Source organism: Ceratotherium simum, chromosome 19 (assembly GCF_057802395.1).
Source record: "Ceratotherium simum simum isolate JZ-2026a chromosome 19, ASM5780239v1, whole genome shotgun sequence".
In the NCBI taxonomy this organism is placed as follows: domain Eukaryota; kingdom Metazoa; phylum Chordata; class Mammalia; order Perissodactyla; family Rhinocerotidae; genus Ceratotherium; species Ceratotherium simum.
Window position 1 is genome coordinate 52,105,089 of NC_141918.1, and position 23,397 is coordinate 52,128,485.

General features: G+C 40.2%; 3 protein-coding genes across 3 annotated transcripts; all 3 read right to left on the reverse strand.

Moving 5' to 3' along the window:
• Window positions 1-423: 423 nt before the first annotated feature.
• On the reverse strand, window positions 424-1,437 carry TAAR5 (trace amine associated receptor 5). Its single transcript, XM_004422328.3, has one exon. The coding sequence runs from the start codon at window positions 1,435-1,437 to the stop codon at window positions 424-426; it is 1,014 nt and encodes a 337-aa protein (XP_004422385.1).
• An 8,978-nt stretch (window positions 1,438-10,415) lies between these two features.
• LOC101407844 (trace amine-associated receptor 4) lies at window positions 10,416-11,462 on the reverse strand. The gene has a single exon (XM_014781286.1). The coding sequence runs from the start codon at window positions 11,460-11,462 to the stop codon at window positions 10,416-10,418; it is 1,047 nt and encodes a 348-aa protein (XP_014636772.1).
• Window positions 11,463-22,588: 11,126 nt separating this feature from the next.
• LOC106800058 (trace amine-associated receptor 3-like) lies at window positions 22,589-23,132 on the reverse strand. The gene has a single exon (XM_014781058.2). It carries the CDS (start codon window positions 23,090-23,092, stop codon window positions 22,589-22,591), a length of 504 nt encoding a protein of 167 aa, XP_014636544.1. The 5' UTR covers window positions 23,093-23,132.
• Window positions 23,133-23,397: the final 265 nt, after the last annotated feature.

Below are 23,397 nucleotides of genomic sequence, written 5' to 3' on the forward strand. Positions count from 1 at the left end.
ACTGTGATGGGGGGAGGGAGAATTTAAATATCTCCGAAGTCTGAGCTGATGCTGCCAGGTGGCAGACCACGGACAGGAACTCAGAAATCCTGACCTCAGTGCTCTTTTCCCTCCACCTCTGCGTCTCAGTTGTCTCAAGGAAGTAATGAACGAGGAGCCAAATATTTGCACAAAGTTTTGACTTATCCAATAAATATTTAGATGACTTCACTCTCTCCTTTTCCTACCATCCACCAACAGAAATATTGAATGAAGGGAGTGCTGTTTCTCTTTCCAAATTAAGAAGTTGTTTTTCTGCCTCTGCTTAACCCATGCTGCCCTGGAAGTGTGCCCACAAACTCATGACACCACACAGCCCACTGCCACAGCATCACTCATCTTCCCTGCAAGGCCCTACCCATTGCCTGCATTCAGTTCAAGGAGTCATTCTTGGTACAAATCAGCAGTGGGTGTCCAGGGTGAGAAGATCTCCCGGCTCAGAATGAGTTTCAGTGCCTTCCTGAACCACCGGTAGCAAAAGACATAGATGATGGGGTTGCAGGCTGAGTTGAAGTAAGCAAACCAGACGAAGATGTCGAAGACCAGCGGAGGTGTGATGAAGTTAAGGAGGCTGTCAACCATTGTGTCAATGGTGAAGGGAAGCCAGCACAAGAGGTATATGCCCACAGCGATGCCCAGGGTCTTGGCAGCTTTTCTTTCACGCTTGGCAGCCCCAGCCAGGCTTTTGCTCAAGGTACTGATCTGCTGAGCCTGCCTCGTAGCAACCACAAAGATCTTCACATACAAGCTGATCATGATGAGGCAGGGGGAAAAGAACATAGGGAAGTTTAACCAGCCCCAAAACTTATTGAATAGCAGCTGGCAACTGCCCACACAAGGCATCTCTTCCAGCCACTGGCTGAGCCCTCTCTCTACCACATCTGTGTAGAGGAGGAAGGCAGTGTAAGCTGCTGGTACCCCCCACCCTGCCAGGACATACCTGAGGGCCACCTTGACTGTGAACTTGGAGGGGTAGTGCAGAGGCGCACAGATGGCACAATGGCGGTCAATGGAGATGAAACAGAGATGGAAGATGGAGGTGAGGCAGAAGAGGGTGTCCAGATACGTATGCAAGCGGCAGAGGAAGTCTCCGAAGAACCAGCAGCTCTCCACGGAGCGAATGGTGCTGAGGGGCAGCACCAGCAGACCCAGAAACAGGTCAGCCAGGGCCAGGGAAAGCAGCAAGAGGTTGGTGGGAGTATGAAGTGCCTTGAAGTAGGACACAGCAAGTACCACAAACAAATTTCCAAGGACTGTGATCAGCATGCCTGCTGCACAGGCTAGGTAGATCACCAACTGGAGGCCCAGAGGATGGACTGTCCTGGGGCAAGACCCATTCACCTGGTAGCAGAACGCTGCGGGGTGTTCTTTAGCACCCTGGTCGAGGACAGCGCTCATTTATGGTTTCTACTCTTCCTCTCTCTCTGGGAACTGGCCATCTGTCCCATCCAAAAAAAAAAAAAAATTCTTTATCTGCTAAACAATTAGAAAGTGAGATCTAGAGGAGGAACTATGGGGCAGTTTGGAACCTAGTACGATTTCCCTCGGTACTGAATCAAAGGCACCTGAAAATCAAATGCAGCATGGGATTCAAGGTCTCATAAGTGTTGCTTCTGCTTCTCTTGTTTTGTCTGAAACTAGGACAAATGGTACTCTTTCTAGCACTTTTGAAACTAGTGCAGACAATATCCTGAAGGGAAGAGAAGAAGAATGCAAGCTAAATGTTTTCTCAAAGAAAAAGCTGACTATGTCACAGTAGGTAGTACACAATTATTGAGAGAATATCTCTTCCATTTGGATAAGTTACCTGTTGTCAAATGCAAAGTGAGCTTTAAAATTAAGAGTCTGAACCAAGTGAAGAATTAATTCTTGTTAACAAATTATTACCTGGGAAAGGAGTAACTTCTGGCTCCTCCCTTCAAGAATTAAATAAATTGACAATGAAATGAGCAGATTAAGCTTTTTAATTACATGTGAACTCTTCCCAAGAAAAGAATTCAGTATACACGTAATTAAAAGAGTAGAGAATTGGCCTATTTCCGTCTTGCATGCTGTACAATTTCTAAAGTTAATACACAGTAGTTGTACATCTTGGAAGAACTATCTGATAGCGAAAAGTATTTTATCTATCTGACACTAGTCTATGAAATTTTAAACAAGTTCTAATAAATTGAATTCAAGGTCTCTAAGCTACTTACAGAGATAGGACTCAGAATCACTTCATAACATGTCCTTCTTGTAGCAGGTGGACATAGCTATGCAGAATCCTCTTCCATCAGCAAAAATGACAGATGTACAATCAGTTGATGATTTTATACTCCAAATGAAAACTACTCCTCCAGGTGGCATGTCATGCAAATGAGTGCTGAAGCAGTACCAAGGGACCTAATTTGCACTATTCACAAGTCTCGGTACTTTAAGTTTCCTTCTCAATACAGGATCATTTATCCTGCCAATTAATGAGAGATGAAAATCAAGGCACTGGAGTTATATATTCTTTTGTTTAGTGTTATTTTTAGTGAGTTCCTTACATCCCTGCTGCTTCAGAATTATTTGTGTACATTTCTCTCAACATGAGAAATAGTTGAGAATAGTTGATGATAAGCCCTTTGGTTTGTGACCCCCACATCAAATTCATCATGATGCCTTTTTTAAGCTCTGTTTTGTGCTGGTTAAAGGAATCACGGTAGATGAAACAGTTCACCTGGACACAGAAGAGTTAGATTCTTGTTCTGCCACTTCTGCTCATCACTTATCCTCTTCCTCCCTCCATCTCCCCACTGGTAAGACTACCTACAAGTAGATTCATGTGTCTGCACCTCACAGGGATGTTATTGAGGAAAATAACACATTCAATCTTATTCTTCTCTCTCTGAGTCTTGGTACCAAACCTCCAGAAGATGGAATGCCTCTTTATGGCCTTGGAGAAATTTTTCCAGAATATAAGTCAAACAGATGCTGCAAAAATGACAGAATTCTAAAGGTGGCAATAGATTACATATGCCAGTGGAGCCTGTGGGAGATGGTGAGGAGGTCAAAAAAAATGAGGGAGGTTGGCATGCACCTCCACCTTCTCCGAAGAACCCAGGCTAAACCCAGTGGTGACTGCTGGAAACTTGCCTTCTTGTATCAAGTCCGTATGAGTGGAAATAGATTTCTGACTCCAGAACTTAATCAGAGCAGGAAGGATCCTGCCTTACTACATATGAAGACACCCCTTAACTTACAAGTCATAATCCATATGCAATCAGCCAGGGAGTCCCATGGCTCTAAAGCTAATCTGATCAGGTACCTGTAAAAAATAGGGACAAATGTCTTACAGCTGGAATAAGTCCTAAAGAACAAAACTCTCAGAAAGTTTTTTTTGGTTCTGGGATATATTACATCAAACCTGAAATGCAATATGCAGTCACAAATATATTTGGAGATGTAGAATTTTGTAAAGACTATTTCTGGTTGTGTGATCTCTATGTCTGAGATTACCTAATCCTTCTGCACCCAGTTTTATCTATTAATTGAGTATAATACAATACCTATACCACGATTTTGTTGTGAAGATTAATGGGCTAAAATTCATAAGGTGTTAAGAACAGTTGCTGTCACAGAGTAAGCCGAGATGCCAGATTAGAGTGTGAATGGATATTTAGTCCAGATCCTCTGTTAACCTTCCCAAGTTATGGCTCTTATCCCTTCTTCCACTGACTTTCAGAAATACTTTCCAGTTACATAACTATTAGGAGCAAAAATAATTGGATTTGGATCTTCTTCTTTTTCTTCTTTACCTTGGGATTCATTGATGCTCCATTTCCAAAGCTTTCCTCAAAGTGGTTGTGTATTTTAGAAATGGGAAATAAAGGTAAGTGAAATATTTATCAGGTAGTCAAAAGTGTTGTTGAGATTTAGGATTTTATTTTAACAGTTCATTTGCTACTTAACAACACTAAACTAACAGGCTGGGCTGCAAGACAGGAATGTTAATGCTTTGCCAGTGAAGAGCAGTGTTGGTCAAGGAGAGAGAAAGGCTATTAGGAGATATTCTAAAAAAAGAAAAATCTAACTGAAGACCCTCCAGGAACCCATATCTCCTCAGCAGTGTTGGGACAGACAGGCAGTTAGTCAGTTCTTAGTTAAGAATTGCCTCTATTCGTATTTGCAATCCGAAACAGCAATCACCATTGATGACTAAGGACTGAGGGCGTGAGGATTTTTTTTTAACAGAAAGAATAGTAAAAGCAATTCTCTTAAAGATATAAAGAAGCAATTCCAGAGTCTGTTTAGGGAGGACAAGACTTCCTGCTTTTAGTAGCACTTCTGCAATCCAATCAAGATCAATTAAGTGTAGATGAAGAGGAAAACCTTGGTCCACAGTAGACGAGGCAAAGAGTGTGGGCTTTGCAGAGGGATAGACCTAGTCTTGAATCTTGTAATCTTGGGAAATCTTGCCTAACCTCTTGGAGGAATAGGGTTTTCTAATCTAGATGTTATAGGAAGTGTTAAGACGATTAAGTAAAATACCTCATACTACTCATCTGGAACATAGTAGATACTCAATAAATATCAGTTAATTTTTCCTCTCTTCTTTATTTTGCATTCTCTCTGAATTTATGTACCCTCTTTGGGGTATTTACTTATTTTTTTAATTTCTTTTTGCATGTTGCTTTTTAAATGGTTCTTAAGGAATTCACGTTTTATTTTAGAGTGCTAGTAATCATCATGAATACAGGAACTTTTTTATCTCCCGAAAGTCTCCCCACTGCATCTTGCAGAGCCTCCACTGCACTGTGCTTTCCTGTTAAATGATTCGTCTCCAATTTCCAAAGATTTGATAATGTGTTCCACCCATGTGCGTCTTTAACATTCTGTATTTCCTCCTTTTATGGCAGCTCTGAAGACACTGGGCTGTAGTTTCCTGTTTACTTCCTGTGTCCCCCACTAAGTATCATCTCCATGAGATGAGGGACCGTGCCTTATTTACCATTATAGCCTGTTAAAAAAAGAAAGAGCAGGCCCAAAATGGAGTCACATGGTATCCAATTATCATGGCTCCCCTAATTTTGAACATGCTAGTGTATATTTGGGCAAATTTTATTTTTCATAATGATTTCATTAGACATTAGAAATTGTTACTTACCATTTATGACCAGAAATGCTACTATCAAATTTTAGAAACCAAGTTTGTTTTCATATTCACTCCAATCTTTAATCAGTTATAAAGAGACTCTGCCTTAATTATGATAACCTGAAATTATGAAGCTGGGTGGAGGTGTTATTTGTAGAAGCTCAAACTGGTTCACCTGCTGCAGGTTCAGAGACTCTTCTGTCCTAGAATGTTGTCTATGGATAGTCTTTGCCTGTCCTTGAGAACACTTAGGCCAGAATAGTTCTCCATTCCCCAAAATCGATCTTTTCAATCATTCACTGAGATTTTACGTTTCCAATTAGAAATATAAATAACATTTAAATGTGATAAAAGCTATTAACATACTTTCTGAATGGAAATAAAAATAAATTTTAACAAAACTCACTTTTGAAAGCATCTGTTAGTTAACTCAATCACTTGTCACATATTTTAGAAAAACCACTAAGTCTTTACAATTTTTATTCCACCCTTAAAAGGATCTGTGGCAAAAATCTCTCCTCTTAAAGAAATGGCTTTTAAAATTTTTTAAGAGAAAAAATTAATAATGGTAAGAATTTATTGAATCTCTCTTGTTTGCAAGGCCCATTATCCCCACAACAACAGAGAAGGAATACTATTCTCATTTTATAGATTAGGAAGTGAAGTAAAGTGGTTGCCCAAGGTCTCTCACCGAGTAATTGGGCAAGCTGGGACTCACCTGTCCTACTCCCAAACCCAGCCCTCTCTACTATGTTATATCTCAAAAGGAGGCACGTCTTGAACAACCACCTTTCCATCTTTGCAACAATTTCATTCCCTCTTGTCTACAAACAGCTTCTGCTGATTACCCCAGGTCCTTGTTAATTGCACGAGAAAGGAAAGAGGAATCACTGAGAAGAAGCGGGATTAGGTTTCAAAAGCATGGTTTTGAGCTGATGGACTGAGGAGTAAAAGGCAAACACAGGAAGTCACATAATCAATTTGTCCTGAGAACTGGAGGTTCAAATATCATTTGCATACATTGTTATCTCTAAAATAATGGGGATTAAAAAATAAGTTTTTCCTGTTCAGCACAGACGTAGGAGCAGGTTCCTGCTGTTTTGATGAGGTAGATCCCACAATGTGTCCTGAGGTGAGACCACTAGACAGACCGTCCAGAGATGCCAGTTCCTCATCTTACATCTTTTCTTCCATTCTCCTTCCTCTAAACAAGCCATGCCTGTTATCCCAAAGGCCATTCAAGAGCCCACATGGATCACTTTTATTAGTGTGTAATGAGGGACTGAAGCAGCTAACACAGGTTATAGGAAGCCACTTTCTGGCTCGGCAATGGTCCTGGAGGGGTGGTATTGTATTATGCGTTATATTTATACTGAGTTTTTAATTTGCATCTCTTCATTCATCTGACTATTAAAACCAAAACATAATTCGGCAAGGAGGAAACAGTTAAAATCTAGTATTGGAAATTTCAGTCTATTTCATGCCTCCCCCTCACCTGATGGGGAAATCAAGCCTTGTAGCGGGGCACACAAGGTGCGCCCAGTCCACCTCTGACATTCTCGCAGCTTCGTCTCCCCATATCGTGTGGCTGAACTGATTCTGCTCCCACACAGGTATCCTGCTGCTTCTTTTGCTCATTTTGTTTCCTGTGATGAATTGTGCTCTGCCGACCTGAGCTGAGAATTGCATCTCCAGAGTCTCTTTACGTGCATGACTCCAAGTTAGAGGAACTTTGGGGAGATTTGGAAAGCAGAAGTGAAGTGCAGTCACTATTCTGCAGGTGTTTACAGGCAGGCTCAGTGGTGGACAGACAGGGGCACCTGACAGGTTCCATCTGGCCTCACTCCTGTCTGCTGACACTACCACCAAACTCACAGGGGAGGACCCACCGAGGCAGTAGCTAACTCACTACAGACTCCTCTACAGGGAGGAAGGTGTCCATGGCAGTCACCATCCTCCTGAGATAATGGCTGCTCTGTTCAACCTGGATGAGTCCTGGAAGGGAGAGCATTGGATTAGGAATAATGATGGGGTGGTTCACTTTTCCTTGGACTAGCCTGGGAAGAGCACGTGGAGCTGTTTTGAGAAACAATTGAGCTAATGTTTGTGGAAACCCTTTGTAAATTACAAAAATCTTTGATTAAGGTAAGGAATGATTATGACTGCAGTAGAAGCTTCACCTGCTCCTTCACTTCTCCTCTAATTAGCTCTGCTCCTAGTGGGCAAAAGAAAATGCTGATCTACAAAATGTCCTCAGACCCCAGCTCCTTGTATTAAGTAACACATTTAAAGTTCTTCTGTGGATCAAATGAGAAAATAAATATGTGCTGAATGAATGGCTGCCCTTCCTATTCAGTCCCTCAGATTTAGCAGTCCAAATGTCTGTTGGATTCCCAAAGAGGAAGGGAGGCTCATCATGCAAAGCAAATTGTAAAGTGCTCCTGCCATCATAGGGTGGTCTATTGCCCCATCAGGGCCTGGAAGGAGGTCTAACTTGGCCTGACGCCTGAAGAAGTCCTCCTGTTCCTTTGATTCTTCAAAAGGAAGGAGTACTTTAGCCTCTGAATATTGCCTCCAGGATTAGGGGCAGGGGAAATCTCCTGAAGGATTAAATTACCACAATCAGAAGAGAATAAACCAATACCCCGTTAAGCATCTTAAAACCCAATTTTGATTTCAAATACTGTCCTGTGATAATGGTAATTTACTGCAACGTCTCAGGACCTATAAATACTATATTCAAATTATCAAATTACAAGTACTGACCTTGAGAAGCTGTAAATATTCAACAGAACACATAGATCAAGAGGGTATGGACAATTCCCAACTGAATTAGAGATGTTATTAAAGGTGTTTTGAGTAATGAGTCTATAGACAGACTGGAGCAAGGGTAGATTCAGAAAAGCAAAAGGGCTCATAAAAACACTAAGGATTTATGTATGTGAACATTAGAAACCCTAGGATTAGATGTTCTACACGGAGGTGTAGTGTCATTTGGCCAGGTCAGAGAATGGAGGGAGTTTGGTTAATCAAGTATTCTGATATTACTATAAGAATTACTGTTTTAAAATATGCTAAACATTAAAACCTATGGTAATGGTAACAAGTTTTCTCTTTGCAATTTACCAGTGTCTTAAGGTTCTTGTTATGAAAAGCAAACTTACTTCCTGCAAAAGTAGGCAAATGTTGATGAATAAATTACTCTAGCCATGTATAAACAGATTCTAAGTTTGTGAGCATCTAAGTTTGGGTTGGAAGAGTTCTTCTATTGAACATTTCCATTTACTAAATTTCCCACTCTACCAATACACAGGATAGTGAACAATATTTCTATATGACCAAACCTTTCTATAAAACACTTGCACTATTGAGGCATTAGGAAAGGGAGGAGAAGACCTCATTTGTATCCTCAGAAAGTTCACTATATGAGCATGAAGTTCATTCTGACTGTTGCAAAAATTTATGAGTTGGTGAGTCATTTTCCACTGTGTGTCTCTGCTGGCCGTGTCCCCAGGTTCCCCAGCACAACATTGTGCACGTATAACCAAAGCCCGTTAGAACAGGAATTCAATTCAATTCAATTTCTTCCCTACAAATAGGCTCTTTCCTTCATCATCCCTCCCAGGGGAAAGAGTCTCTGTTGTCCAACATCCTTTGTTATACTGTGAATTTGAGTAATTCTTTCCCATTTTCCTCAAAGTTTCTATGCTTTAGTTGTCCAGTGACTATGTTCAGAGATTTTTATGGGAAAGGCACCATGCCAAGCACTGTGGGATGAAATGATGAATAATATCAGGACACAGTCTCACACACAATAAGCTTATAGATTAGACAAGGAGTCAACATACCAGTGTACACCCAACCCTAGTACAAAGCAGGAGTCAGAAGAGACAGGTTTGGGGTGGTGGGGTGGGCATAGAAGGAAAACACTAGATATGTTGAGTTTAAGATCTTGTTGGAGCATCCAAAAAGATACTCCAGTGGTAGTGAGAGATGAGAAACTCAAATTTGGGGGAAATGATAGGGCTGAAAATAAATACACTTGAGAGAAATCCATATAGAGGTGATAATTGAAGCTGTGAGGTTAGATAAGATTAGAGTAGGGTTTCTCAACCATGGCACTGTGGAAGTTTTGGGCCAGATAATTCTTTGTTGGGGGGCTGTTCTGCATTGTCGGATGTTTAGCAGCATCCCGGCCTTTACTCTCTAGATGCCAGCAGTACTCCCTCCCCATTGTGACACCAAAAATGTCTCAAGACATTGCCAAATGTCCCCAAGGGGCAAAACCATCCCTGGTCATGAACCAGTAGATTAGAGAGACAGAGAGATGATGTGAAGGATGAAAAGAAGATCGTAAAGGACAAAATTTGGTGAAATAAATTGATTGGGCAGGAGAAAGACAAAAGGACAAAGAAAACAGAATTCATTGAGGCAATAAATATTGTCCTAAAACTCTGGGGAGGGAAAGAACTTCAGTTTGTGAATGAATCTCAGTCTTGGTGAGTATTGGTATGTGCACACACGCCTGAAGAGATGGACACGCCACTTGTATGTACACACTCAGGCCACCTGTACACATAGATCAAAGTATGTACTGAGAGAAAGAAAGAATATATATTTCTAAACTCTTTCTTTATTCATTCTTCTCATTTAATAAGACAGTCCAATGTTATCAAAATTTTGCAAACCTCACATTAATTCTTTTTGAAAACAAGTTTAAGTCAGAACCAATTAAATTGGAAGTAATTATAATTGTGTGCTTCCTTCTCCCCTTCCGTGTTACTCACATGCTCCATAATTCAGGCTCCCAGTATTCCCAAGGCCTCTCCCCACTCCTCTAAGATGTAACAACAATCTCCAGAAAGATTTAGATAAACTCAGTTATACATGGCTGTCAATGAGTGTGACCATTGTGTCTCCTCTTCTGATGTTTACAAGAAAAAAAGGAGATGATTCCTGTTTGATTTAAGCCAAAGAAGCGAAATTTTAAGTCTCTTATTTTGGAAATTCAGGAATTAGCAAGCCTTGAGAGAGAGTTTCTTATTATTGGAGGTGCCTTCTCCAGAATCCCAGAAATTGGCCACTTTGGTAGCTTTGGTATACCCAGCAGGCGAGATCTAATGCTCCTACTTAGGTGTCTATTACACCAACTGGAAGAATACCCTTATCTCATCTCTCCATGTCCCTATCTTTGGGTGGAAAGAGCATCCAAGATTCCCCATCAGGAAAGAACTCTAGAGAATGGAGAACGCACTGCCTAAGCATGTGCGGGAAACAGGCTCAGGGCGGAAGAGTCAGGGTGGAAGATCATTCCTGTGACAATTATCCTCAATGCCTTGCGAAACCAAGGGTAAAACATGCCGTATATAATGGGATTGAAAGTGGAATTGAAATAACCCAGCCAGAGGAAGACACTGTACAAATCTTCAGGCGTTGTGAAATTAATGAAAGGGTCTGTAATTGTCAAGACAAAAAAGGGCAGCCAGCATGACACAAACACTCCCATGACTACACTTAAAGTCTTGGTGGCTTTGCTTTCTTTTTTGGATGATACCTTCATTTTGCTTTCTGATCCAGCCTGTTTCATCACGGGACCCGTGCCGATTTGCTTAGCATGCTTCCTGGCTACTGTGAAAATGTGCATGTAAACCCCCACCATCACTGTCCCAGGGAGAAAGAAGGCTATAAAGGAGGCCAGGGCCCCCCAGAGCTTGTTAAATATCAACACGCACAAACCCGTGCAGTCAATGGCTGCAACAAAATCTTCTGCACCAATTATGTTTAATTCTGAGAATACCAGGCTGAAGGCAAAAAATATTGGAATAGACCAACTGATGAATAGAAAGACCTCTACGACAGGGACGGTGATTTTGGTGACATAATGCAAAGGGTCACAAACAGCATAGTAGCGGTCCACAGAGATGAAACAGAGGTGAAAAATGGAGGTGGTACAGAGCATGATGTCACAGCAGCTATGGACTTTGCAAAAGAGATCCCCAAAGTACCAGCAGGATTCAATGGACCGGATCATACTGAAGGGCATGACCACACAGCTCAGCAGAAAGTCAGTGGTGGCCATGGAGAGGATCAGGAAGTTGGTCGGGAAATGGAGCTGCTTGAAGTGGGCGATGGAAATGATCACAACCAGGTTGCCCAGCATGGTCACCACAATAGCACCAGTCATGACAACGTACATGGCGCAGACACTCAGCACAGACCTCACATGTCTAGGGCACGAATTGTTAACCAAAGCAAAGCAAAACTGTGTTTCTGGGGGGTTCCAAAGGTCAGATGAATTCATCATCTTTATCCCGTGGGTGCTATGAGTCTTTCACAAAAGTACTGTGTTCCTCTCCTTTCTGTGAAAGAAAGAGGAAAAATAATAAAAATCGCTGGCGGTGCAACTTTTCAGAGAGGCCCAGCTAGCTGCATTTCCAATCCCAGGTTAACTCTCTATTAACCAGCCGCTGCTTCCCAAATTTTCATGTGCGTACGAGTCACCCACACATCTTTTTATAGCATAGATTCTGATTCTGGGGTGAGGGCCAAGAGTCTGCATTTCTCACCAGCTCTCAGGAGATGCCCATGCTGCTAGTCTAAGACCATCCCTTGACTAGGAAGGGACTAAAGACAACTGAATGTATATTGTCACCCAACATCTAAGTAACCCGGATAAAACCACCTCAGTAACCCACGTAAATGCATGACCTGATTGCACGAACGTGTCGCCCTTACTCAGGATTCCATCTGTAGGCAGGTCAAGAATTTCCCTTGTCCCACTTTTATTCACCGATTTGCTGAATAAAAGTCCTTCAAGAATTACCAGCACCTCTGCAACTATTATTTAATGTTTAGATTAAATGATAATTGCAATCTAAAGATTGTGCTTCTTTTTTTTTTAAATTTCTCCTGTGAGTATTTGTAAATGCTTTGGCTCCTGCCGCTTAATACATACTGTTCAGTTAAGGAAACATTTCTCTATCCAATGTCAACAATATAGTTTTTAGAATTTAGAGAATATGGTAAATTAAAACTATGCTAAAGCCTACAAGATTATACATGAATAATCTCAGAAAAGGGAAAAATATCTCAAACGATTAACTCTGTACATCTCATGGGTTGTCTCCTTTCATTAAGAGCTGCATTCGTTCATGAACTCAGACTCAGGTTGAGGTGGTCTGGTCCACAGATTTCATCTTACATTGGTTACAAATTTGGCATGCTCATTGTTTAAGCTGTCACTTTATATAATTCATGCTGTTGCCCTTAAAATGTAAAAATAATGGGACTGAATCACCCAGAATATGACCTGGGTTTGGTTTGTTTTTCCAGTGCTGGGACTGGATGCGCAGCCCTGATGACCAATGACAAGTGTTAGTCAGATCTAAGGCCAGTTTCGAGAAGTGAACTTTGGCCTGAGAATAGATTAAAACTCACTAGTCCATCACCAAAACGAACCCACAAGCACATCCTCACCAGATTTACTTGGAAAAGACATTAATGAGAATACAAGTACCTTTGGAAATAATACTTATAGTAGTTACTGCTATAGCTCAGCAATTTTTTCCAACGTTTATTATTTGAAATCTTAACAGTGTGGCACATTTTATTTGCTCTGGATATAGTAACAAATTCTCAGATTAGCATTTTTCTTTAGATATATTTTAATTGTACCAATCAAATACTATTCAATTGAGTTGAACTTGAGAAACCAAAACATACAGAAGTAAAATGTAAAAAGGACAAAGACTTATGCAACTCCTTTATAAACTATCAGTTTTAGAACACACAGTACAAATTGTTTAATTACTTATCACTTTGGTTCCTAAGCTCTGATAAATAAATGAAAAGCAATGGGATATATTGGAGTATATGAGTAAGACATTTGGCGTAAAACTAATTCGGCCTGAGCTCGTTTTTCCAAAAGGGCCTGACGTGGCCTGTCGAGCATGCATTGTACGTCTGCTTTAAACATTTCCTATGTCCCAAAGACCAAAATGATGCCTTTAAAGATAGGGATGTAGCTTCCCCGCATATCGGTATTTCTTCAAGGATAAGCATCTCTTCTTGGAAACCAAGGATTAATTACCAGCCTGCTGTGCTCACCTTGTGACCAGCGACCTGCTGTGCCAGCTAAGCGTCTCTTGACAGTAGTGAAAGGGATGTTCCTGTCATATGTGATGTATGCTCTTTATTCCAAAACGGTATATAACCGCTCTGTACACCCCACTTCTTCGGTGCCCGTCCTTCCTTGGGGAAGGTAGGCCCTTGGATATAGTCCTCTAACTTGGCTCATAATAAACTTACCCCAATTTTGATTTATAGATTGACTATGGATTATTTGTATCGATATTTCTAAGATACTGATTAAATACCTGACCTCTTTTAAGTTAACTTTATTCTACCTTTTATTTTCCTTGCTTTTGTGAACTAAAACAATTTTTTTCTTTAAATCTTTTAAAAATTACCCTTAAAAATAGCTAACAACTACCACAAAATTACTCAAGCCTTTGTCACCAAATCTCCATAGAGATAGCATTCCTCACCCAAAATAGTACCCCCTTCAATGTGCCATGGTATAATTTTTGGAGTTTTAAGTTTAATTTTTGAAAACCTAATCTCTGAAAGGATTGATGTAATTTAACCTCCTAGGTTTGTAAAGAGAATTTCCTTTATTTTATTTTATTTATTTATTTTTTTGTGTGTAGAAAACATGTATGAAACAGCTGCTAGAAATTAACAGCATTGTCTCATGTTTCTGATGCATGGTTATAGATATCAGGGAAATATTCAAACATTTAAGTGTTAGATTAAGAGAAAAAGATAAAGTAAGACACATGTATTTATTTTAAAAGTTATTACCTGGGTGGATTGTTAAGGTAGTGGTGAAGATGATAACACCTTTAAGCCCCTATCTTAAACTCTTAGCCAAAAATTACAAACACAAGTGAGCACACACAAATAGGACTACCAGTCCACTGCTCTGTTAAAAAAGGAAATTGTCATGAAATTAAATGTGGTTGGGGTTTTGTTTATTTTAAAACTTAAACAGAAATAGAGATTCCTTTCCTTTCAAGATTCTCCTCCAAAAAACATGCAGTAATTTTTCAATACAATAAAATAAACTTAACCCTCCTGTGACATCTCAGTTTTATCATGGGACATTGTTGTTACACCATTTTTTCTTTTTACCAATAGCGTTTCAACAAAGGACCAAATTAATGACAACATTTTGAACAATCACCAAATGAAAGCATAGAAAATGTTAATTATTTTTGCCAGGAGATAAAAAGAAACATGTGGGGACAATTCTGGAGAAGAGCAAGAATTGCATTGTTTTTTAGTTCAAATTTAGTTCTTTAAGGAAAAAGATTACAGAATAAGGAAACAGACACGAGGACTCCAAAATAATGATTTTGAAAATGTAAAAGATCTTCAGAATTTCAAGGAAAAAATGAAAAGGCAGTTATGTAATAATTTTTCCTCAGATATTAAATACCTAAAATTTTATTAATGTATATGTATTTCCCTCAAATAAAGAGGAAAATATTCAACAAGCTCAATAATGTATTGTAAATAAAGTGAAAAATTAGGAGAGGACACATCACAGCTGCTTTATCAGGCAGGAGTTTCTCTTCTCTTACTGGTTCCATAGCTCAAACTCTCCGCCTGAGACTCTTTCTCTGGAAATAATGATTTTCTCTTGCTTTGATATAGCTCACTCATACAATACTTCTTAGGTAAAGGAAATTACTTGTGAATTCAATTTAAGAAAGATCTGATGTGGGTCTTCCTATCATTGTATCTTTAGAATTTCAGTGATTTTTTAAAATGATGTAAATTTATTTTTGTAGATCAATATTTTTAGTTTGGTTCCTTTCAACATGCAACAATAAAAAAGATAAATCTATCTGATCTTTTTCATGTCTTAATATATTCTCCTTTGGTTTACCAGAATTTGTTTTGCTAATTAGGTAATTTGGAGCTAAAACCACTGAAAGGTGGCTTACCTGTCGTGCTAAGGATTCTTACCATGTGCATGTGAGCATTGTTCTCCGCCGCTCTCTTCCCTGCTGATTCCCCCCCGAGAAAAGGCACGGAGGCCCAAGCTCTTACAGGTGGCTCCTGGCAGGCTGTGCTGTCGTCAGTGTTTATACACAGAACATGCCTCCTGAGGCTGCATCACCTGTGTCCTGCTTTTGACAGGTGTGTCCTTTAACAACCTGCAGTGGGCTGCCAGCAAAGAGATGACAGCAAGTCACCGGAGAATTGGCTCTGGGAGGGTGAATCCGTTTTGTGCTATTGTCCCTGTGACTTCAGAGGGACCACAACGACCAGCCTCACACAAGGCCAAAGTGGAGAAGACTAAAAAAGTGAAAGGAAGGAAGGGAGAGAGGAAGAGAGGAGTGAGGGACGAAGGAAGGAAGCAAGAAAGCAAGGAAAGAAAGAAGGAAGGAAGGAAAAAATTTAGTTCAAATCCAGCGAATGTTCACTCCACTTATTACCAAATGCTAGATGTTTCGAATAGTGAGTTCTTTAATCCCTAGAGAGAATTTGACTCATTTATACCTTTTCCTTGTGCCATGCACAAGTCAGTGGTATTCATTCACACTGCAGTTCTTTAAGTCTATAATTTTCCTAGCTCAAACAGAAAGCAGTAAGAACCATGCTTCAAACCAACCAAATGAAAAGGGAAAACTTCCATCACCACGTAGGTATTTTCATGAGCCCTGGGGATCCACCTGGGGGAGGTGTTTCTGGTAACAATATTGTTCACGACGTGTTTCTTTACTCCTGGCTCCATCATGGTTGGTATTTATGGCAAAATCTTTATCGTTTCCAAACAGCATGCTCGAGTCATCAGCAACATGCCTGAAAACACAAAGGGTGAAGTGAAAAAACCTTATCTAAGAAAAAGGACAGGAAAGCATCTAAGACCCTTGGTATAGTAATAGGGGTGTTTCTGGCTTGCTGGTTGCCTTGTTTCTTGCTGTTTTGATCCACCCGTATTTAGACTACTCCACTCCTGTAATAGTACTTGATCTTTTAGTGTGGCTTGGTGACTTCGATTCCACTTGCAACCCCCTCATCCATGGCTTTTTTTATGCATGGTTTCGGAAAGCACTTAAGTACATAGTGTCAGGAAAAGTATTTAGCTCCCATTCAGAAATTGCAAATCTCTTTCCTGAAGCCCATTAATAAAAAACCCAGCACAAAAGCAAATAGAATATTGAAAATGAGACTATTATTCTGACCTGAAGCGCATACCTTACATCCCCAGATCACTGCAAATACTATTTTACTAAATTTCGGTAATCCAGATAAGTGTTCTGTAACTTGCACAAAAGCCACATTCAACTTCTTTGACCACTCAATCAATCATTTATTCATCGTGAACTCTGTATCTAATCTACACTCACTTCTGACTGTGAGAAAAAATGTACAAAAGAAATATGAAACGTAGGTCAGAACAGGTTCACCTCAGTTTACACACATGAGACAATTAAAGACTAATTGAGGAATAAAGAAAATAAAGTGCTAATGATTTTAACTCCTATCTGATTTCACTTTAGGAATTCAGAAGAGGAAAGGTCATCATGGCTGTGGCTCCATGGAGGATGTGTGACATAAGGTTGGTCTTCACTACCAACTAGCAGTCCACCTTATCACTTGGTTTGGGAGAATTACTAGCCATCATGATATAAATTACTCAATTATTCCGTGACCCCCTGAAGCTCACTACAGAGAGCTGCTGGCAGGAGAAGCAGTTGATCACACAGCATCATCTGCAGTTTGACCTGTTGTCCTTGTGATTTTTCACTCTGTGGTTTATATTGGAAATGACTTCTCTAGCTTCTCCTTCTGCTTGGTGTATCTACACCATTGGCCAGCATCACAAGGCCTCTCCTTTTACTTATTTCAACTACTGTCTCTGAAAGTTGCCGTCGGGTCTCATCAGATAAATTTCATCCACACCACAATGCCTGTTATTTAAGTCAGATCATTAACATTTGGTGAAAATCCTTCCAGTGATTTTTCTGTGAAACATTGAGACAAATAGAACCTTTCTTTTATTTGACAGGCTGGGAAATACACGAGTAACATAACAATCACGTCCACGTCCTCTCATACCTGGGATTACACTGTGGGAGGGAGAAGAGAAGGAGTAGAAGGATGGCAGCTTGTTACTGAATCCAAATTCAGTCTTCCTCAAATAGAAAAATTTAATTTTGGCTTTTTCCCTTCTCTCTTCTAAGCCCTTCTCTCCAAATCCCTGGACACCCTACATCCTACATCCAACTAAGGAAAATTACTCAGCTCATCTTGTGGCTCGAAGGACAATATGATTCAGTCATGACTACTCCCATTCACTGTCATTACCGTCTTCATTCCCTGTACTTGCTAGCAGAAAAACAATTGTGCATAATGAATACATAATTGACGGCCATGAAGTATTTTCATGTTTACCAAAGGGTACTTACTAACTGCTGGTCTTGAGGAGCACATTTTAGGCTGAGTCTGGGAAGAGATACAGAGCGTGAGAGTGCCACCAGGTTCCTTCTTCCAGAGATCTCACAGGACCCTGAATGTCGCCCAATCACAACTCTTCTTCACAGCTGAGGACGTTAAAATTGACCTGCCCCAGTTGGTGGTGACAGACACTTCATGTCCAGTGATCCTTCTACTGCTTTTGGCTTTCTCTCAGTTCCTGTTTTAAAAAGTCTCATTTGTTTTTCTACTTCCGAACTATTTCTCTACCCTAAAAACTTCATGGTGTGTGTGTGCGAAAGAAAAAATTACTCATGACACTTGTTAAAGATGGTCAGGCTGACTTTATTCAAGGAAGGTTACGACAAGGGGGTTTTGCAGTAAGAGAGAGGGATGGGCCTCAACTCTGACTCCAACAAGGTCAAGTGGAGATTTATACCCAGGGCGGGGGCAGTGCATGGAAAATGACTAAGAGGAAACATTAGGGTAAAGGAGGATTCTTGCTAGACTGACTCAACAGAGTTTTTGCTCCAGGCAGGCCAGAGCGACAGATATTGAGGCTGGTCAGATACCAAGGGTGGGGGATTTGTGCTAAACTGACTTAGCAGGATTCTTGCTCAAACTGGATGCTACAAGGGCTGAGAGGGAAGCCCGAGGTTGGGCATGGTCAAGCAGAGGGCTCAGAGGAGCCTGATTAAACTTTGGTCAGAGGATGGAGTCTTTGTCGTGTGTGTGTGTGTGTGTGTGTGTGTGTGTGTGTGTCCATATGCTTCCCATGGAAGCAGTGTGAGCGGTTTTCAAAGGGGAAAGGGAGAGTATAGGGATGGCAGCTTTAGTACGGGGGACACTGGCAAGCAGTTGTCAGACTGAGGACTGTATGTAGATATAAATCTATCTGAATATAAATGGGATAATCTATTCGAATAGACTTAGCTAGCTAGCTGTATGAAATATGTATATAGGAAAACTGTCCATATTCGTTGAGATAAATATTGAGTACTCAGTAAAGAATATAAATATTTATTTAGCATTTGTCTGTACATAAGCCTCCCCTCCCACCCATGTTAACTAGTGTTCTTGACTCCCATTTCACAGCTTTCCAATCTACTCTGCACAGTAATCTGAAGGTGATACTTCCCCTTAAATGTCTTACATCGTTTCTACGCTAGATCCCTTCTGTTTGCCTAGCCTTCTCCCCCACTTTGTTGGGAGGCACAGGTCAGGATTGGGATTAAGGACCTCCTTGCCCTGGGGTGTCCTATGGCATTTCGCCAATGAGAGCGCTTGCAGGAGACCATAGGGTGGAATGAGGGTGCAATTGGGGTGCTTATCCCAGGCAACCTCCCTGCCAGATTGCCCCGGGCTGGCAGTGTTTCTCCAGGAAAGACCACATGGGGTCCTCTCCATGCAGCCCTCCTCTTGAGTTCCCATGACTGCTCCCTCCCCTGTCACTTTGGGCCCAACCAGGGTGGTGGCTCTCTGCTCTTGCTGCCCCTGGGTACTCAACTCTTTCTTGCCGCTTTCCTTAAACGCTGCCCACATCTTCGTAAACCCTCCATCACCCAGGCTGATTGTGCTGCTCCCTGCTGGGCACCTGATGAATGTGGCTTTGCATTGCTCTGAGGTAAAGTTTTGAAATTCTCCCCACAGGCATCAAGTCTATAAAGCCCTGTGTTGCTGTCTGTATTTCCACATCTAGTCACTTGAATGCAATACTAGTTATTGATGCCTACCCAGGGGGATATAGCCCAGAACATAGTGATAAACTAGAATAAACCCTGTCCTCTAGAAATTTGCACCCTAGTGCAGGAAAATAAAACATGTGGGCAGATTAACATATATTTTGCAAGAATTTTGACCGGTGAAGAATGATATGTCTGACCTGAACCATTTGAACTTTGTGTTTGTTTTAGATCTGTTTGTTATTTAGTGTATGAGAAAAATCCTATTATAAATTCTAGTGTTCAGTTGATAAGTACCTGTTGGTCTGGTGTGCGAGTTTTCTTTTTTTTTTTACTTTACTCTTTATTTACTTTATTATTTTACCTTTATTTTATTCTATATTACTTTCTTCTTATTTCTTTTATTTTACTTTCTCATTTACACTTTATTTTTTGTTCTATATTTCTTAATTGGTCTCGGAGGAGGAGCAGCTGAGAGCAGTTTATGAGTAATGTCAAGGAAAGAAAATATCTTTTTAATGTCAAAAACAAGTAATTGTTTTCCTTTTGCAAATGAAGTTCCTATTTTTAGTAATAATTAAGTCCTGGGACTCCAAAAGTCATTTTGTCCTCGTGGAGCCCCAGAAGGGCTGTGGTGGTGGGGTGGGGAGCTCAGGGTCCGCCTGCGACAGCCAGAGTCTGTGCTTTGTGCTTTGTCAGCTCGGAAGCTCACTGAGGAGTGATCTTCATTCTAAATAATTTTCTTTAGCAGAACACCTTTGAAGCATCTTTCCTGAGCTTGAGCCTGGGCAGACTCCTAAAGCCATTAATTGGTCTTAAGTCCCCCAGTACCTCTTAAAACAATTTCCTAAATTAATTTCTTTCTGTTAAAATAACAATTTTCCTTTCTATTTTCCTGACTGGACGCTGACTGATGCAGTCAAAATTTATAAAAATCGACTGCAAAGTTATCAGTTCTCTATCTGGGAAGAAGTTTGGAAAGAGAAGTTTTGTAAAGCCAGATGAGCATAAAAAGAAAAACCCAACATCTTCCAACCATTCCCGGTCACCAAGACTTTTCATTTTATGAAGAAGTGAAACTGTCACTATTTGCAGATGACATGATTTTATATATAGAAAACCCCAAAGAATCCACCAGAAAACTTTTAGAAGTAATAAACGAGTATGGTAAAGTTGCAGGATACAAAATCAACATACAAAAATCAGTTGCATTTCTGTACACTAACAACGAAATAGCAGAAAGAGAAATTAAGAATACTATCCCATTTACAATTGCAACAAAAAGAATAAAATACCTAGGAATAAACTTAACCAAAGAGGTGAAAGATCTGTACACAGAAAACTATGAAACATTTCTGAAAGAAATTGAAGAAGACACAAAGAAATGGAAAGATATTCCGTGCTCTTGGACTGGAAGAATTAACATAGTTAAGATGTCCATACTTCCTAAAGCCATCTATAGATTCAATGCAATCCCTATCAAAGTTCCAACAACATTTTTCACAGAAATAGAACAAAGAATCCTAAAATTTATATGGAACAACAAAAGACCTCGAATAGCTAAAGGAATCCTAAGAAAAAAGAACAAAGCTGGAGGTATCACACTCCCTGATTTCAAAATATACTACAAAGCTGTAGTAACCAAAACAGCATGGTACTGGCACAAAAACAGACACACAGATCAATGGAATAGAATCGAAAGCCCAGAAATAAACCCACACATCTATGGACAGCTAATCTTTGACAAAGGAGCCAAGCACATACAATGGGGAAGAGAAAGTCTCTTCAACAAATGGTGTTGGGAAAACTGGATAGCCATATGCAAAAAAATGAAAGTAGACCCTTACCTTACACCATATACAAAAATTAACTCCAAATGGATTAAAGACTTGAATGTAAGACCTGAAACTGTGAAACTTCCAGAAGAAAACATAGGCAGTACGCTCTTCGACATCAGTCTTAGCAACATCTCAAACACCACGTCTGACCGGGCAAGAGAAACAATAGAAAAAATAAACAAATGGGACTACATAAAACTAAAAGGCTTCTGCACAGCAAAGGAAACCATCAACAAAACGAAAAGACAACCTAACAATTGGGAGAAGATATTTGCAAACCATACTTCTGATAAGGGCTTAATCTCCAAAATATATAAAGAACTCATGCATCTTACCAACAAAAAAACTACCAACCCAATTAAAAAATGGGCAAAAGACCTGAACAGACATTTCTCCAAAGAAGATATACAGAGGGCCAACAGACACATGAAAAGATGTTCAAAATCATTAACTATCAGGGAAATGCAAATCAAAACTACAATGAGATATCACCTGACGCCCGTCAGAATGGCTATAATTAACAAGACAGGAAACAACATGTGTTGGAGAGGATGTGGAGAGAAGGGAACTCTCATACACTGCTGGTGGGAGTGCAAACTGGTGCAGCCACTATGGAAAACAGTATGGAGATTCCTCAAAAAATTAAGGATAGAACTACCATATGATCCAGCCATCCCACTGCTGGGTATTTACCCAAAGAACTTGAAAACACCAATTTGTAAAGGTACATGCACCCCTGTGTTCATTGCAGCGTTATTCACAATAGCCAAGTCTTGGAAGCAACCTAAGTGCCCATCAAGGGACGAATGGATAAAGAAGCTGTGGTATATGTACACAATGGAATACTACTCAGCCATAAGAAATGATGAAATCCAGCCATTTGTGACATCGTGGATGGACATTGAGGGTATAATGCAAAGTGAAATAAGTCAGAGGGAGAAGGTCAAATACCGTATGATTTCCTTCATTAAGTAGTAGATAATAACAACAATAAACAAACACATAGGGACAGAGATTGGATTGGTGGTTACCAGAGGGGAAGGGAGGAGGGAGGAGGGTGAAAGGGATAATTTGGTACATGTGTGTGGTGATGGGTTGTAATTAGTATTTGGGTGGTGAACATGATGTAATCTATGCAGAAATAGAAGTACAATGATGTACACCTGAAATTTTTACAATGTTATAAACCAATGTTACTGCAATAAACAAAAAATTAAAAAAAAAAAAAAAGAAAATCCTCAGAGGGCGTAATAAAGTTAGTTTTTACCAGTTAGTTTCTATATGGATAATTTGATTCTACTTTTATAAATACTTAATCTTTGATGCCCTCCAAAGCATTGTGTGTTTAAATATCATGATTCTGTGGCCGGGATGGATGATGAAATTATCAACATAAACTCCTTGAGGCTTAGCATTTGGAACTATGGTGTTCTACCCCAACATTTGTTGAAAGTAAGAGCACAGAAATTGAAGCAAGCAACAAGAATCTCACAGCTCTGCATACCAGAAACATTGGCCTCGAACAGAACTAAACCAAAATGAAAAAGAGCAGGAGCCGACCAGCAAAGGGCCAGGAGTCGCTCGATCACGGAGGAGGTCGTCGTGGTCGTGTAGTGCAAAGGGCAACACACAGCATAAAATCGGTCAACAACGGAACAAAGGTGCAAGATGGAGGGCAGGCTTAGCATCATGTCAAAGCTTGCATGGAATTTATAAAAGCCATCCCCCAAGAACCAGCAGCTCTCCACGGACCGCACCATGCTGTAAGGCATGATGACAAAACCCAGCGGAAAGTCAGCGGTTGCCATGGAGAGGATCAGGAAATTTGTGGGAGAATGAAGCTGTTTGAACTGCGGTATGGAAATCATTATGACCAAGTTTCCAAGGATTGTGAGGACCATGGCTCCAGTCATAACCGAATACATTATCACTAGGGCGTGGAAAGGGTGGGAGGACAGGACTTATTTCCAAATTTTGGACAACTGGATAGGTCCTCAGGAATATAAGTTATATCCGTGGTGATTTATATCTTCAAATTCCTTTCTAGGAAGATGAGTCTATGTTTCTTCATTTCTTAAAAATGATTCCAGTAAATTTCAGCTCCTAATAGTACAATAAAGTTCAAAGTCACCTGTTAATTCACTTCAATTATAATTCATTTAAATATTTAAAATTAGATCAATTGTGCTTGCTTTCTGAGTTATTTGCTGCCTTAGAAAATGAAAAATCT